The sequence below is a fragment of the Condylura cristata genome, unplaced genomic scaffold (genome assembly GCF_000260355.1).
Source record: "Condylura cristata isolate star-nosed mole 26May11 unplaced genomic scaffold, ConCri1.0 scaffold00031, whole genome shotgun sequence".
NCBI lineage: Eukaryota > Metazoa > Chordata > Mammalia > Eulipotyphla > Talpidae > Condylura > Condylura cristata.
Window position 1 is genome coordinate 24,840,256 of NW_004567132.1, and position 15,938 is coordinate 24,856,193.

At 43.6% G+C, this 15,938-nt stretch overlaps 1 protein-coding gene across 2 annotated transcripts in view; it reads right to left on the reverse strand.

The window, feature by feature from the left end:
- POLR1A (polymerase (RNA) I polypeptide A, 194kDa) overlaps window positions 1–15,938 on the reverse strand; it is a 52,237-nt gene that overhangs the window by 17,621 nt on the left and 18,678 nt on the right. For both annotated transcript variants that reach the window (XM_012731578.1, XM_012731577.1), the window contains 8 exons: window positions 12,402–12,656; window positions 7,631–7,822; window positions 5,668–5,817; window positions 4,004–4,187; window positions 2,501–2,583; window positions 2,226–2,384; window positions 1,085–1,183; window positions 32–184 (listed from right to left, as the gene is read on the reverse strand). In XM_012731578.1, the coding sequence (XP_012587032.1) occupies window positions 32–184; window positions 1,085–1,183; window positions 2,226–2,384; window positions 2,501–2,583; window positions 4,004–4,187; window positions 5,668–5,817; window positions 7,631–7,822; window positions 12,402–12,656 (1,275 nt within the window). The remainder of the gene's footprint in view (window positions 1–31; window positions 185–1,084; window positions 1,184–2,225; window positions 2,385–2,500; window positions 2,584–4,003; window positions 4,188–5,667; window positions 5,818–7,630; window positions 7,823–12,401; window positions 12,657–15,938) is intronic.

Below are 15,938 nucleotides of genomic sequence, written 5' to 3' on the forward strand. Positions count from 1 at the left end.
AAATGCTCAAAGGAAAAACAAAAGTACATACGGGAGGCTTGATGCCAGTGAGGAATCTGCCAGTGACAAAGCCACCAGCTCTGGGAGTGAATTCGTAAGGTTCAAAGCAGGGGAGTGACTTGCCAGATGCCATCAGTGGGGGTCTTCGACCTTCCAATTCAATCTGCCCCAGAAGGCATGAAATCTAGGGGAAAGAAAATCCAAAAGAAACTCAAGACCTGCATAGATGATCATGAATATTTTGCATAAGTAGGAGGGCCTGCCCTGAAATGAAACAGTTCTCTAAGGTCAGTCTGGATGTTTAAACCAACGAAGGAAGCTTGCATTTTAAGAAGGTAAGCCAGTCTTTCTCTTGTTGACTTTTTGATTTTTTTTTCTACATTTGGAGTCAACTGAAAATGATGTTCATCAAATAAGCTATTTCAAAAGCATCACATGTTATGAAAGAGACCAACAGGTCCTTATGGGGAACCAAGGCAAACAGGAAAAAGAAAGCGGCGATCCTTAAGTTCTAGAACCAAAACTAAAACTAAAACAAAAAATCCTATATTCCTGGGAAGTAGAGCAGGGGGTTTTGATTTTGAAATCCATTCCTACTGCTTTATGCCCACCAACAAACAGATGACCTCTAAGATCCTCTCAAGGTCATCAAGATTAAAAAAAAAAAAAAGCTGTGATTTGTGATGGCATGACAATAATGTACCTCACATTAAGGACTGAGAAACCTGTAGGGCGATGCCTGTAACAGTAAAGTAGATCATACAAAATCATAGGATCTTCAGCTACAATCTTGATATACCACAGTGTTTATCAATAATACAAATATATGTGATAGGATTTTATGACACGCATATTTGCAAGATATCCCCATATCTATATATTAACCTGTTTTGGTCTCTAACATTCACATGTCAACAGTGGCTCGTGCCTGTAATGACTTCTATGTGCTTTTATATTTTTCAGTATTTGCCATATTTTATACAGAATGTAGGTTCTTTTGAAAAGCAGAAACAAATCTAAAAAAACTGCCTCCTGAGATCACCCCATCTTCCGGCCAATGGGCCAGCCCTGCCTTTGCTCACACCTGCATGGTATTCACAGTTGAACCTTTGGCTCCTGACTGCACCATCATCTGCAAGTTGTTCTCCGGGAACTGTCTGTGCAGGCCAAAGGGCATGCATGCCTGAGGAGTAAATAAAAACATGGATCAGAAGGTAAGTTCACCTGACAGAGGATGGTATCACTTGGCAATGGTGACCAGTGACCAGGCCGTATTCACATAACGTGCTGCCCAAGTACCACAAAAGAGCCCTGCCTCAGCTCCAGGGCCAATGGAAGCAAGTAAGCCCCCCAGTGTAGCCCAAGGAGAGGCAGGAAGGGTATTCTGACTCCGCCTTAGGACTGCTGAGACCACAGCCACACAGGAAAGGCAGAATCTGGGTGGGAAGAGGGGAACCGAGAGACAGGAAGTAGTTCTGAGATGCTTCTGAGACCACACCCCCACCCCAGCCTTGCCAATCAACCCTAAAAGCTGAGCCTTCTGGTTCTCTGGAAGATGCTAGGGAGGCTCCTCTGAATAAAACCTCTTAAAGACAGAACCTGTGCCAACTTGCGGTCTGTATTCACACCAGTTCAGAGGATACCACTGGCAAAGCTTGACTTCTGTTGAGCCCTGCTACAGTGCTTATCAATAATGCGAATTGATATTGGCTGGCCACAGGGCTTGGAGTCCTGCCTCTGAGGTGGAAAGGTAGAGAGAACCAGTTGTGCCCTTGACTTATGGAGCATTCTCTCTCTAAATTGCACAGGAAGGGGCTTTGGCAGACTTTCTGAGGTTACACAGCAAGTACATGGCAGAGTCCACATTTGAACCAAGGTCTTCACCCCTCGCCCTGCTATATAAGCAGCAGAGGTACTTTTGGTTTTCCATTCTGCATTTCTACCCAGAGGAAAGGCTCTAGAAGAGCTTTTCTTCCTTCAGACCCCCTTCACTGGTCACTCAAAATACATTTTAAAAGAAAGTAAGGATAGAGCATTCCTTATCAGCACTAATGACAGACCCTACACCTGGGTGAAGGAATAAAGCCCTTGAGTTTTCAAGGACCTCACCTAATCAGCTGCTCCTAGGAGCTTTGGGTGAGAAACAAATATAATTTAAAAAACAAAACAAAACAAAACCAGCATTCAAAATGGTGGCAATAAGTGCAATGCATTACTGGACTAACCTTGTTAATCTCATTGCTGTAATGGTTCACTTCCTCCTTGAACTTTAGATCAATCATGTTAAAGTCCCTCTGGTCTTTGCCCAGATGGGCATCCTGCCATTTCCCTCGGATCTCATCACACGCTGCTGTTTCTGGCAGGCTTAATGCAGTCCTGACAGCCTAGAATGAGAAAATGAACATGTTGGAGGCTGCGGCCAAGTGAGGAAGGCTTGGGCTTTGTTCTGTAGGCGACCGGACTCCCAGTGGTAGAATGGAGCCTCCCAGACCCTCCTCACCCGGGGCCCACACTGAGTGGACTCTTCAATGATCCTGTGTCTCTTGACATCTGCCTTCGGCTTAACCAAAATGTCTTCCACGCCTGTGAAGTGAAACAGACGAGCTTGAATGGGACGGGGGTGACGCCTCACCAGGCTGGAAACTTGGTGAGCTCAGGGCATGGAGCACCATGCCACATACACAGGGAGCACAAGACCAATGACGTGTTAACATCAAGAGGTTGTTCTGACATCTTTAGTGCTTCCTAGAGGCCACGCATTATAATCCCCATTGTAATAATGAAACTAAAACTCAACTTTGAGCAACCCACCCAAAGTTACACAGACAGAAAGTAAACTGAGACTCAGCTCCAAACTTAGCCACTTGCTGAGTGCCTACACTCAGTAAATACCTGCTGGAACATAGGCTAGAGGTGAAGGTTTGGAGTGAAAACTCAGGTGTGGGGTTTGGCAAAGTGTGAAAGAGGGAAGGAGAGAACATCCTGGTTTGGGCCCTAGATGTCACACATCACAGAGACTACCCCACACATGTGTGTGGCAGGCACACAGAGACACACTTGGGCCTGGCTCACTCCAGTGAAGCCTGTCCTGGCTCCAAAGGGTTGACGAATGCCTCACCTTGACCAGTAGCGCCTTCTACTTCTACTTCCAATCACACTATTTTCTGCCCCTCTTTATGAGTGGTACCACACTCAAGTCCTTCAGTTGAGATGTGAGTGGGAAGGAAAACAATACTGTTCTATTCAAAAGCTGAGCTAACACATCTGGAATTCCCAGTGTTCTGGAGGCTTGAGGGCCCATATAGAACAAACTTGAGTGGGGGAGGAAAGAACAGTGCCTCTGGGAGGAAGCCATAATCACAAAAGTGGGTCCTCCCATGAGGTCAGCATTAAGCCACCTTGCTGTCCCCCTTCAATGACTGTCCTGTTGTGAGGGCTGTAATGAAGGCAACACCCCCAGCCTGCCCTTCCCTCCGAGCTCAATGCCCAGCTTGACATGCTCTCTCAGTCTCATGGATCTGCATGCAGGGGCCCAACTTCTTTTGGGCCACAAGCCAAACAGCACTATAAGCACAGCTTGCTTGTCAACGGTGGTCCTTATGATTTGGGTATGGGCCTTTCACTTTGCATTCTTCATGATTTTTCATTTAAGGGGGCTCATCCCAATAAAAATCATGAATCTGGAAATAGTCCAACAAATGTTTAACAGAAACCAGGTAAATAAACCAGGATGCATCTATATAGCTAGACTAATCTACAGGAGAGAACGGAAGGGAATGTGAGTCTCATTAGTCCCAAGAACATTTCCTGTCCCATAAAGGGTAGAGTCAAGAAAGAGATGGAATGGAAATGTGGACAGAAGGTGTCACTGGCCTGTTGATGGTGAAGAAACAATGACTGGGGGAGGAGGACGTGGAGAGCCCCAAAGAGCAAGGCTGTTAACTGTCACCGACGGCCCAGTGATGGTGTCCTCACAAGCCCCCGGCCACCAGCCAGCACTCACCCAGGGTGAAGCCTCTGTAGAGCTGCAGGTAGGCGGTGAAGAGACGCGCTAGGCAGGTGAGGACCTTGCCGCTGGTTTCACCCCCATAGATCTCGTAGCAACAGTGCACCAGGCCGTAGGCGGAGCTCCCATAATGCGCCTTGTCCAGCACCCCGCAGAGAAGCTCCCCTGCTCTGATGATCACCTGTGGAGGGACAGCCAGCAGTGCTGGGCTGAAGGTGACACCTCCTCGGTGGGGCCCTCTCCCTCCTCCACACGTTTCTGAACCTCATTATGCAAGTTCCCTCGCTATAACCTGCTGCGAATCTCTGATGCAAAGAAGTAGGGGCTAAATGGACTCAAGTGGTTTTTTGGTTTGGTTTTTTAAACAAAGGAGGTGAGCACATATAAACCCATGAGTTTTAAAAATTGTTTTCAGGGACTGCACTCTGTATATACATGTGAATGTTTCAGTGTTCATCCATCTTCTTGTTCCCCCGTCAATTACACTGTCTTGAGGTGAAAGACCTTGTGAGTGGAACTGATGACATCTAGAATCAAAGCTTCATCATCATGCTGCTGATAGAGGTACCCCTACTTTATACTCTGGGATTAAGAACAATGTAACCTTTCTGACTTCCTTTAAAGCCTGAATTTGTATTTCCATAAGACTGGGTTGGAGCATGATTAAGAATTTCTTGCTGTAGGAGCTACTGATGCCCACTCTACAAATGAGCCAAGTGCATGCCACCGGTGGAGGCTGGGTGACTTGTCCAGGGCCGCACCGTGGTGGTGAGGCACCAGTCTTCTGACTCTATGCCTACTGGCCTTGAGGTAAGCAAATGCAAGGACCTCAGCTCATTTCAGATGAAATTATGCCAGATATTTAATTCTTTCCTATCTGTGGTTACAGCTCCAGATACGGGGAGATTCTCTTTCAGGGAAGTAGAGGCTTGGAATGGACTGCAGACGCTTATACTGGTTTGAGACAAGGCAGAACTGTGTATGTTGAAGGAAGCAGGTAACAGGTGTGCCACAGAGGTGCTTGAAAGACTGAATGTCAGTCGGAAAAAAAAAAAAAAGAATTTCTTGCTGTATAATACAGCACACATTGAGCAGCTTTGGTTCTGAATGGAATGTCTGCTTAACTCTAGAAGCTTAACACTTGTAAGCTGGGGGTTTGGGATGCTCCCCTACCAAGAACAGGCAGAGGAGCCTTGGAAATTGGGGGTAGAGCCGACATGAAGGTGGGTGGTGGGGCACAGTCTTATTCTCTGTCAGTTGCACTGTGGCCTGAATTTGACTGCCCTGTTTCTGAGACCTAAACATTGATACCCCAGACACAGAGCTAGAATGTGTGAACCTTGGAGCAATTTGCTGATCTCAAGTCACTCAAGGATCTTAAGGGAAAACACAGATTCTGCATTTCCAAGCTTTGCAGACTCGAGTTCAGAGTCCTTCTACTGGAACATATTTCCCTGCTGGCCGAGTTTTCAACTGAGGGTCAACTGCTAATAAATCAATGCTGACTCTTTCCCTAAACCAAAAGTTGACACCAATGGGGATACAACTCCTCTTCTGAAGCATGGCACCTGCTTCTGCACATGGACCTCCATTTCTGTCTGATTTAAATCAGTGTCTAAACCCAGAACTAGAAGACACCAACCCACACTGAGCAACCATACCTGGGACTCACACATTGAGTCAGGGTTAAAGTTGGGAACAAGCCGAGGAGACTCCTTCACCCAGGCTTTCCCGCTGATCTTTGCTTTTCCTGCTAAATTCAATGGGATCTGATCCTCTGGGATTACGTTGATAAGCAGTGTTGATACTACCTGGAAAGAAAAAGAAGACAAAGTTAATTAATGGCGTGAGGAAAACTGAGAAGTTGCCTTTTTCAGTTTCTCTTCAGTTCCTCAGGAACTGAAGTTCCTCTTTCAATTCATCCTAAAAAAAAATTAGGTAATTCCATTCTGGTGATTCATAGGTAGAGCAAGAAGAGTAAACAGTTATAGGGGCAAATTGCTCTCAGTTCTTTTCTACTTACATATGGAAGAAGCATAAGAACAGAAAAATACACCACTTAGAAATTCACTGGGATTTTCATTTTCCAAAACAGTTCTTTGAAAATGAATAATCCCCTAGATTTGAATTAAGCTCCTGAGTAGACCAAAGAAACCAAAGAGAGTCAAAAAGTAAATTGCTGTGGTACAAAGAATTAAAGTACAGCACTATGAAGCTATCTGCAGCCACTGCAGCATGAGTTCAATCCCCAGCCAGGGAGCTGACCCACATGGAGCAGCAGATCTCTCCTGCCTTGCCTGTTGCTCCTCTCAGCAGTCAGCCTCTTTTGCTCCCCATTCTATCTCTGGTGAATCTTCTCACTCCCTACCCCCCCACACATCAGGCCTGTACCCCAGATCTGTAAGCACAGGCTGGATTCTCAACTCAAAGGGATTAATGTATTACGTTGTATATAAACATTTCTTGGTCCACTCTTTGATTCTATGGTAAATATACTGTTTACAATGAGACAAAATCTAGTAACTTCTAGATGCTTAACTATTTAAGAATTATAAACTATTCACTCCCAAGAAAATTTGAGATGGCTTAGAAAATAAGACATACAAATATGAACAATAAAAATAATATAAAAAGGAGTAGTAAAGTAGATAAATACATATATTCAACTAAGACACACAGTAAGCCAAAGAAGAACACAGGTGCAAAGATACTACGAAGTTTTAGCAAACTGAATTCAACCACACAGAGAGGGTACACCTTAAGGTCAATCAAGGTTTATCCCGGTAATGCAAAGTTGATTTAATACCTTGAGAGCCTGTCAAATCCAAGGTCCACAGACCTAAAGAACTGAAGTGCTGGAAGAGAGCTTATAAATCATCAATTTGAACCCCTTTGTTTTTTAGGTGAATACAGAGATCCACAATCAAGATCTCACAGCTAATTAGTAGTTAAGTCTAGAGGTCTAGTCAGCATTAGAGTATGTGTTTACTGTATTTCATCATGTAAACACTATGTGTACTATTAGGAAAGCCCTGGGTTATACTTACACACACACACACACACACACACACACACACACACACACACACACACACACACACGAGATAAAAAGTACTGTGTTTGATCCCAATGCTTTGGAAGTTAGAAAGACCTGGCTTTGAATACCAATACCACCCTCTATATATTTGAGCACACAACCTAATTTTTCCAAGCCTCAGTATCTCATCTACTAAATGGTGATAATAATGGCCCCTGCACTGCAGGCTGGCTGTGTGGATTAGATAAGATAATGTGTCTTATTTTATTTATCTTATTTATAAAGCATTCATAAACACCTCCCAAAAAATATTACAACTACCAGCACCACTGCCTATTATTACCATCGTTGGATTATGGGGACATCAAGTTCAAGTTTAAAGCAAACATCAGAAACCAAACAGCCTGTTCTTAATGGACACTCCCTTGAAACCAATCACATTTAGGAATTTCACCAAACAAAAAGTCAGACTGCTATCTGATATGTCATTTCTCTACCTCTGGCCTAACTTCTCTTGGGAACACAACCTCTTATTGTGAAGGGCCTGTTTCCTTTTTCATACCTGCTGCTTATTATCTCCCACTTACCTGCTTTCCGGTCCACAGTGGATAGGGCTTCAGGATGGCAGGAGGGAGGAGCTTCACACGGCCCACTTTGTCTATGAGCCCTCGGTACACCAGCTCCATGTAGTGCTCCCTGGTGAAAAAGCAACCTCGGATGGTCATATTTGCACCTGAGACCATGTGATCCTGGATCAACCCTGCCAATGGCTGGCCATCCTATAAACCAAAACAGACAAGGGAAGGACAAAGATAATTTTAAGTCACATCCTAATTCCCAATAATTTGCTTGGAGGCCACCTACTAGGAATAACCCTCTCTCATATCTCCATACGGACCTGCTCCACAGCTTCATGAGCTTCCTGAGCCCAGTGCTCAGGTCTCCCATCTAGAGAGCAAACTCCCTCCCTGACTTGTTTCCACCTACCATCTACCCATTGTTCTACATCAAAACTGCTTCAAATTCATCCAGTTCCCCAAGCCTTCCTTCCATAATCCCATCTGGTTCTAATTACTCTAGCATACTTTTGGCATTTCTGCATAAATTTGGTCTGGCTGCTATGAGTTGTGTGCTTGTTTTTATATTTTGGTTTTATGCTTTAGTGTTTTTCACACATTTATGGCCTGTTTCTCCACTAAATCAGTCATCCATTCAAAAAATATTTATCGAGAGCCTACTGTATGGCGAGACACTGGATTAAACCTTCAACATACGCCAATAGAGCAAACAGACATAAACAATCCCTTATGATGAGCAAGAGCAGACAGTAAACAAGTGATTGGATAAATACATTATCAGAAAGAGTTGAAATGCCATAGAGAAATAACAGGATGGATGACCTTACAGGCCTGAAGTATATGGATGGCCAGGAATGGTCTTTGTGAGGGGTAGTATTACAACTGACCCTGAAGAGTGATTTGGAGTTGGCCAGCAAAGAAGACAGAGGGTCTGAATGAGAAGTTCTTCAAGAGGGCCTAGATGTGCATGATAACAGGACAGAACACCCATTATGAGTAAGCCTTTTAACAACACAGCACATGGTGTGGCAGGCTTTTCACATAGGCAGTTATCTTCCAGATGCCCAAATAAGGACTTTTATAAAGCCCCAGTTATGGTGAGTACATTCATCTCATTTGACACTTTTCACTGTCTTTCTGATAGCCAGTTTCCTGAACCTAAATCCGTAGAGGCCTGTGTTCATGGCAACATAAGGCAAACTAAAGTAAAAATAGCTATGCTCCCACAGACATTCTTTAAGAAGTAGTTTTTCTAAACTTTTCAAGTTTATGGGAACTTGACAAAAATCTGTGCCCTGAATCTAAAGGTTTTTATAATTTATTTGTTAAATACTATCCAACATTACAGCTGTGTTTCAAAACTAAGGACAAAGGAACTCATAACTACAACCACGGAGAAGTGCCAAGAATTTAACTACACAGGCTAATTAAAAGGCTAAAATGGATCCTGTGGCAAGAAAATGCAAAGATTATAGGTGGGCTGAGTAGGTGCTGTAGATGGAAGGTAAAATGGAGCACACAGCCCTTCTCATGAAGGCTCTGAGTTTTGAACATGAGTAAAAAATTTATTTTGCAAAGAAAAGGTCTTATTTTGCTTGGGGAATTGTGGGGGAGAATGGAGGAGCCCAAACCATTATTACACATTGACTCATCCCAGTCTTAGAGGGAGATAGATTTTTCCTTTTGTTTTTCTTCCTTAAAGAACATAATTACAAGTTATATGATCTATCCAGTGCCTTCTTTCTCTGTCCAGATTTTTCCATGACTATAAAATTACCTTAATGGTTAAAATTGCTTTCAATGTAATCATCATGAATTCTAGGGTGGAATGCTGATTAAAGCCATTTTCTAAGGGATTACTTATGCTTCTGAATTTCCTAAATCCCACTTAGGATCAGAAAGACCATCTTTGAGTTAAAAATATAAATTGCCTGCTATCATATTCCAAATTATATCATAGCAAAATGACATTACAATTACGAATATTTTGTGACTTGAATTTTCTAGCTAAGCAGAAAATTCTAGCTAAGCTGTGAGCACTAAGTAAGTCAGGAAACTGTCTCAAGCCTTGTTAAAAATTTTCTAAAAAAGACTAATCTCATCTAAATACAAGAAACAGAAGAAGAAAAGATTAAGCCACAAAAAAAAAACACACACACACACACACACACATAAGTGAAAAGTGTAATGGTTTCCTAGGAAAAGAAATAACTAAAATTCCATTCATTTCAGTAACTAAAGTTCCATGACTATTTTAAATACAACAACCCACTGATCCATTGAACACATGCATTAATAATAAAACATATTCTAGTCAGGTACTTGTTAAAGAAGAGAACCTGGAAATAGAAAAGAAATGGGATACAAAGAAAAACATAAAGGAAAATAAAGATACACAAGCACAAAAAAAAATTACAAAAAGATAGCTCTCCTAGGCTTCCCTAGTGGCACAGGGGTTAGTTTCAGCACTGTGATGCTATCCGGCCACTGCAGCATGAATTCAATCCCCGGCCAGGGAGCTGACCCACAGACACAGCAGACCTCTCCTGTCTCCCTGTTGCTCCCCTCAGCAGTGCATTTCAGTCAGTCCGCCTGTTCTACTCACCACTGTCTCTGGTGAATATTCTCACCCCCACTCCTCACAATACCCCTGGCCTATACTCTAGCTTTTATATGCATAAATAAATAAAATAAATCTTTTGAAAAACATGTCTTTCCTAGTTGCACAAAACCAGCATTTTGTACTGCCGAAGTATTTAAGATATGTTACATTTTTATAACCATTAGCAAAAATAAGGATTCTAAATTGTTGGCATTTACACTAAAGACTAAATAGAATTTATGAAGAATAAAAACCTCTTTACCTCTGACCAAAAAAAAAAAAAAAAAAAAAAAGAATAGACCCTCAAGCAGTATTTTACTTTCAGAAATTAATTTATTCATCTAAGCTCATTGACCTGTGCTCCTCCTGACCTAAAACTCAGGCTTGTGAAAGTGCGCTGAAGCACATCTACATTTAAACAGGTCAGCACTTCGTGGGACACAGGTACACATGCAGCCCCATACTGCTTTACCCAGGCAAAATCAAGTATAAAACATTCCAGTTCACTGATCTCAGAACCTCTGAGCACTCTAACTCCCCATGCAGTTAACGTCCAGAGGTTGCAAAGCCAGGACCACCTGCCACTCCCTGGTAGTATCTCCTGTGGTGAAATGTGACTCTGCCTCTAGCGAGTCAGTGTTGGTTAGGTTCTGGGAGCCACTTACTGCCATGTGCCCTCATCCAGCCCCAGCTGCTCCTGTCAAGTGGCACGAATAACACAGGCCTGGGAATCAAAGGTGTTAGACGCCTATCCTCTCCTCACCCCTAACTGGCAAGTCATTCGTGTTTCCTCATCTGCCTCAGAAGGCTGCTATGAGCACTAAATAAGAGAATGTTTGCAAGCTACTTAGACATGAGCCTGATGCCCAGGGAGCACTCAATAGAGGGTGGCTCATACTGCCTCTACTAAGCTGAGACCGTCGTTACTCATGTGAAAGGACAAACCATTTAAACATTCTTAAAATTATTTTCTCTAATTTCTGAATAACTCAGTAGGCCTTTCTACCTTTAACTTCCTCATCAGTCAATACCTGCTAATGTGGGCGGAGACAGGAAAAAAGTTAAACTCTACTTATTGAGCCCAATGTAAAGCCACCGTGGTGTTTCTGGTGGGAAAAGAAGTTGGGACATGAAGGTCCTGGCCACTACCTGATACCCTGAGAGGTGAATGAGTAAGGGGGAAGAGAAGCGCCCAGGGGGAGAGAATACTAATTCACGCTGGCTGTCTTCAAGCTGCGGCCACTGCTTCCCAGGTACAGAGGTCTCCAACTCTTCTGCACAAGGGTGGCAGGGCCCACTAGGTGAAAGGAACAAAAGTCATGGAGGAAAGGGAGCTCCTTGTCCTTCCTCATCATCAGGTACATATCCTGGGACAAGTTAGACCACTTCTACACTTGCAATGTGGCTATTAGCGGCACGTCCTCCAAAGTGCTCTGCACAGCATGTGGCATGAAAATAGTGCTTGGCAAATGGTGGCCATAGTTCTATATTGTCACTATTAGTTTTTTATAAGCCACCACTACCTATGTGAACAATGTAGAACTGAATCAATGAGAGGTTAACAGCTTGTAACAGGAAAGGTCTCAGGCCCTTGGGTAGTGAGGGCAAAGTGGAGACTGGAATGCAATTTGCCCTTTTTCCTGAGGTCTGGCTCTCCCCCTGCTCTGCACTCCCATGAACACACAGACTTCCCTGCATTTACTGGGAATGGGCCAGCTGGCCAGGGGAGGCTAAGGAAGCTGCATCCTTCCCATGTGCTCCACTGGCCAGCCAGACCATAGCAGTCTGCCTCTGAGGACTCACTTTGGAGAAGGAGAAATTCAAAAAGAAGACACTTTCATGGGTTGAGGAGGGAAAGGGGGGTCTCATTTGAGCCCCTCACAGTTGGATGTTAATGTTTGCCAGAGGCTACTAAAGTTATAAAATGCTAACACATGTCTGGAAGACAAGGCCTATTAAACTTGCCTTTTTCGGATTATGTTTTTCTCCTGAGTTATATTTTAAGAGGCAGCAAGACAGAAATCATTCCCTGCCTCTAAGCAATTAGCGGGCTGGAAATCCTACCTGCAAGAAGCCAGGACCTGTTGTCCCACATGCCCATACCCTGGCAAGGGCCCAGCTCTTAAGTGCCAAGTTGTGCTGGATACAACCATGGGAATGGCCTCAAGGTCAACCTACCTTGGGAACAAGATACTGTTGATCTGTACAGGCCAGGACGTAGGCCTCTGCCCGGCCCAGTTCACTCTGGGGGAAGTGGGCATTCATCTCATCTCCATCAAAGTCAGCGTTATAGGCCTTGCAGTTGGCATAGTGCAGTCGCAGGACTTTCTCCTCAGGCAGGATGCGGGCATGGTGGGCCTGAATGGAGGGTCTATGCAGGGTGGGCTGTCGGTTCAGTAGGAGGATGTCTCCGTTCTTCACATGCCGGCACACCTAAGGGCAGAGTGGAGAACAGGGTGGGTGACCAGCAGCAACTTTAGCACCATTGTTACTATTCTTAGGGCTTACCTCAGCCTGGCATGAGTGTGACTTCTAGAAGTTAGCTCATGTTTTATTTAACTGAATAAAAAGGGAATTTTTGGTATGGAGCAAAACCCTAGAGAAAGGGCTCTGAGGCCCCTCTGGTACATAGTTACCAGCCCGACAAACCCTGATCTTGGTTCAGAGGTTCAAGAAACTGACAGAATTATAGGCTCTGTTGAGTAATCTATCTTCTTCAGAGATAGATGGCTTTTCCACAGTCTAACCTGAAGAAGGCTCCATAGAACTAACCTGAAGAAGGAAATAGACCTGAAGACAGTACATCTGTATGCAGCCACAAAACCCCTAGGCTTGAAAGAACACTGAACCCCACAGTCACACATGAGTGTGTTATTGTAAATACAAATTCTACATTTTAGAAATACCTTGTCCAACCTCATATAACAGGGCCAGGACTGGGACATGGGGTTCTTGGTTCCCAGTTATAGTCCTCTGAAACATTTTTATTGCACTTAAACCCTTACCAAGAAGTTTAAATTACTAGAGTGTTTGGGGGAAGCAATTTGACAATGGCCATCAGAACCTTTAAATCACATTTCCTTTTGAACTTTCAGAAGGAAAAGGTGTTAATATAAGGCTAAAAGATCATGTACATTTATGTAGCAGAGATAACCATGGCAAAAACTGGAAATAATCTGACTGTCCCACAGAAGGGGTATGGGTGAACAAATCACAGCATCCACACCCTGGAATATTATATAATGATTAAAAAGATTGGGTTAAATCTATACTAGTTCGGAAATGAAGGTATTCTAGTAAAAAAAAAAATGTGTGATCTAATACGATAAGATAGGTATTTAAAACCCAACCTGATTCTGTGTTTATATAGTCAAGGGAAAATCATGCTTGGTGGCTGTTACTACAATCTTATCAAAGGCATGGGGTTCATGGGAAAGCAAGACATCAATTGGTGTCTCTACTTCATAAGGCTCAGTACTGTTCCTGTTACAATGAGCATTTATTATATCTATAGAGTTTTTTTAAGGATCATCAACTGTTTTTAAAGAAAGCAAGAAAAGCAATATGTTCACTGGGGGAAAATGAGTGAAAATACAAACACTGAAATGAATGAAAATCACAAATAATTTTACTCGTTAAGTTAACCACTGTTAACACTGCTTTTTTTCCTTACCAGTATACCATTGGTCACATCATCCTAAAGAAGACCTCTTACCACAAAGCTGATTTTAATATAAGACTAACTTGTTAAGCCTTTCACTGACCTTTACCTGATGTTCTATTAACTACTGGGCTCCCCAAGTGATAAACAGAAATGCTACTTTGAAAAATAAATGCACGAAGGTAACTGCTACCCCAACTATTCTGCAAGCCCTCCAGATTAGCCGAGAGAAATTACAGACACAGAAACCATGGCTCCCTACTATCCCAAGTCCCCTCTCAGTCAGATCAGAGCAAACAAAAAATTTCTCCAAATCAAGTGTAGTCTTAATTTTGTACACATTTATAATTTGCACCAGAAAGTTGATTCCAGAGAGAGCTAACAGTTAGTAAGACATGCTCCCCACCTTCTTCGCCCCCTTCCTCTTCATCTGGGCCGAGAGTTTCCTTTGGCTCAGGCACAGGGAAGAGGGAAGAAAATTCCTTTAATTGTAAAAGGCAATCCTAAAATCACCTAGCAGGGAGTCAGTGTTTCTCCTCCCCAAGGAATTCAAGCCTTTTCTTGCCCCCACATCTATGTTTCCTAGGAGATCTGATCTGAGGATTCCCATGAGTGTCTATCCAGGACACGTCACAGAGCATAAACTGACTTTCAAGGTCTTATTTCTTTAGCCTCTCAAGGGAGAAACTGCCCAGACCCATGGCCCAGGCCCAAAGCCCCAGGCTGGGCCTCAAATCCAAGTCTCACAAATTTGAGATATCCTCTCGCATAAGCAAAGCTCACAGCTGGAAAGGCATGTAGGCCAGCTGAGCAATCACCAGCCAATTCAAATAGAAGCCTGGAGCACAGGACACTCCCAGTGCCAACCCAAACCTGAGACCCTTCCTTTCTCTTGTCTCGAAATAAATACTGCAGTGAAGATTAGTGTGCCCAGTGTGGGGATCAGGATTTTCAGTAGCAGACTAGAGCCAAAGATTTGCTTCTGACTGAGTGCTAGGCCAGGAAATGAGACTCTGTGGTCCTGACCACTGCCTCCTGATTTACACGGTTCAGGGGAAGGAAGAAAAATTTCACACCTCACAGGAGCAACAGGACCCTTGTGCCAGGCTATGCCCTTCTCATGGAACTGTAACCAACTTTCTGGTGCAACTTTCTAGATGTGTACAGCATAAGAAGACACTGGATTTGGAGTAGCTTCAAAGAGTTCCTTGTTCTTCTTACATCTATACTGGACTTTGGTCTCTCTAGTCACATCTCTCAATTCTTCACAGCATAGAGCTGGGCACAGTAGTTGCAAGAGAGGTCCCACTCTGCACAGAAACTGCACTGTTTACTATCTGGGCCTATGCTGAAAAGGTTTGTGGACCCCTGTGCTAGATGAGTAAGAGCTTTGCTGAGACCTAAGAGACTAGCTGGGCTGAAGGGCTGTGTCAAGGCTGAGGAGTGTGAAGGGTGAGTTGAGGAGTAAGAGTAAAGAAAATGCAGGACAATGTCATCAGGAGTTGAACTTCATGTTTGAAGGCAAGTGACCAGGTCCAGCTCACTCAACCTCACCATTTCAGAACCCATTTTAATCACTTTGCAACAACTGGCCAACACGTGGCAGTGAGGCCAACCTTTCCTGGACTAGAAATGAAGTGAAAGAAGTTCCCTGTGTAGCTGCCTCATCCCTACACTCCAATTATGTCCCAATATCTTTTTGCTTTCTCTTTCAAATGTCCTACTGCTGCTACTGCTTTACTGCCTCATCAGTCTCTGAAATCTGGCTCCTCCTACTTTGTTCAAACTACTGTCCTAGGTCACAAGTGTGTGACCTAGGACAAATCTTTCATTTGGACAAATCTCACTGTCTTTCCTCAGTTTCCTTACTCTTGTAAACTTTGTACTTTATCCCATAAATATCAACTATGCGCCCCAGAAAACAGACACCAAGGGGCTGGTTTTCACCTCAAAGAACACAACAATTCAATACATTTGCGGGGGTGGGGTGGTGTGGGGGGGATTGAGGGGTTGGGGTTGGTGGTGTATAAATGCAGGTAACAAATGGGGATTCT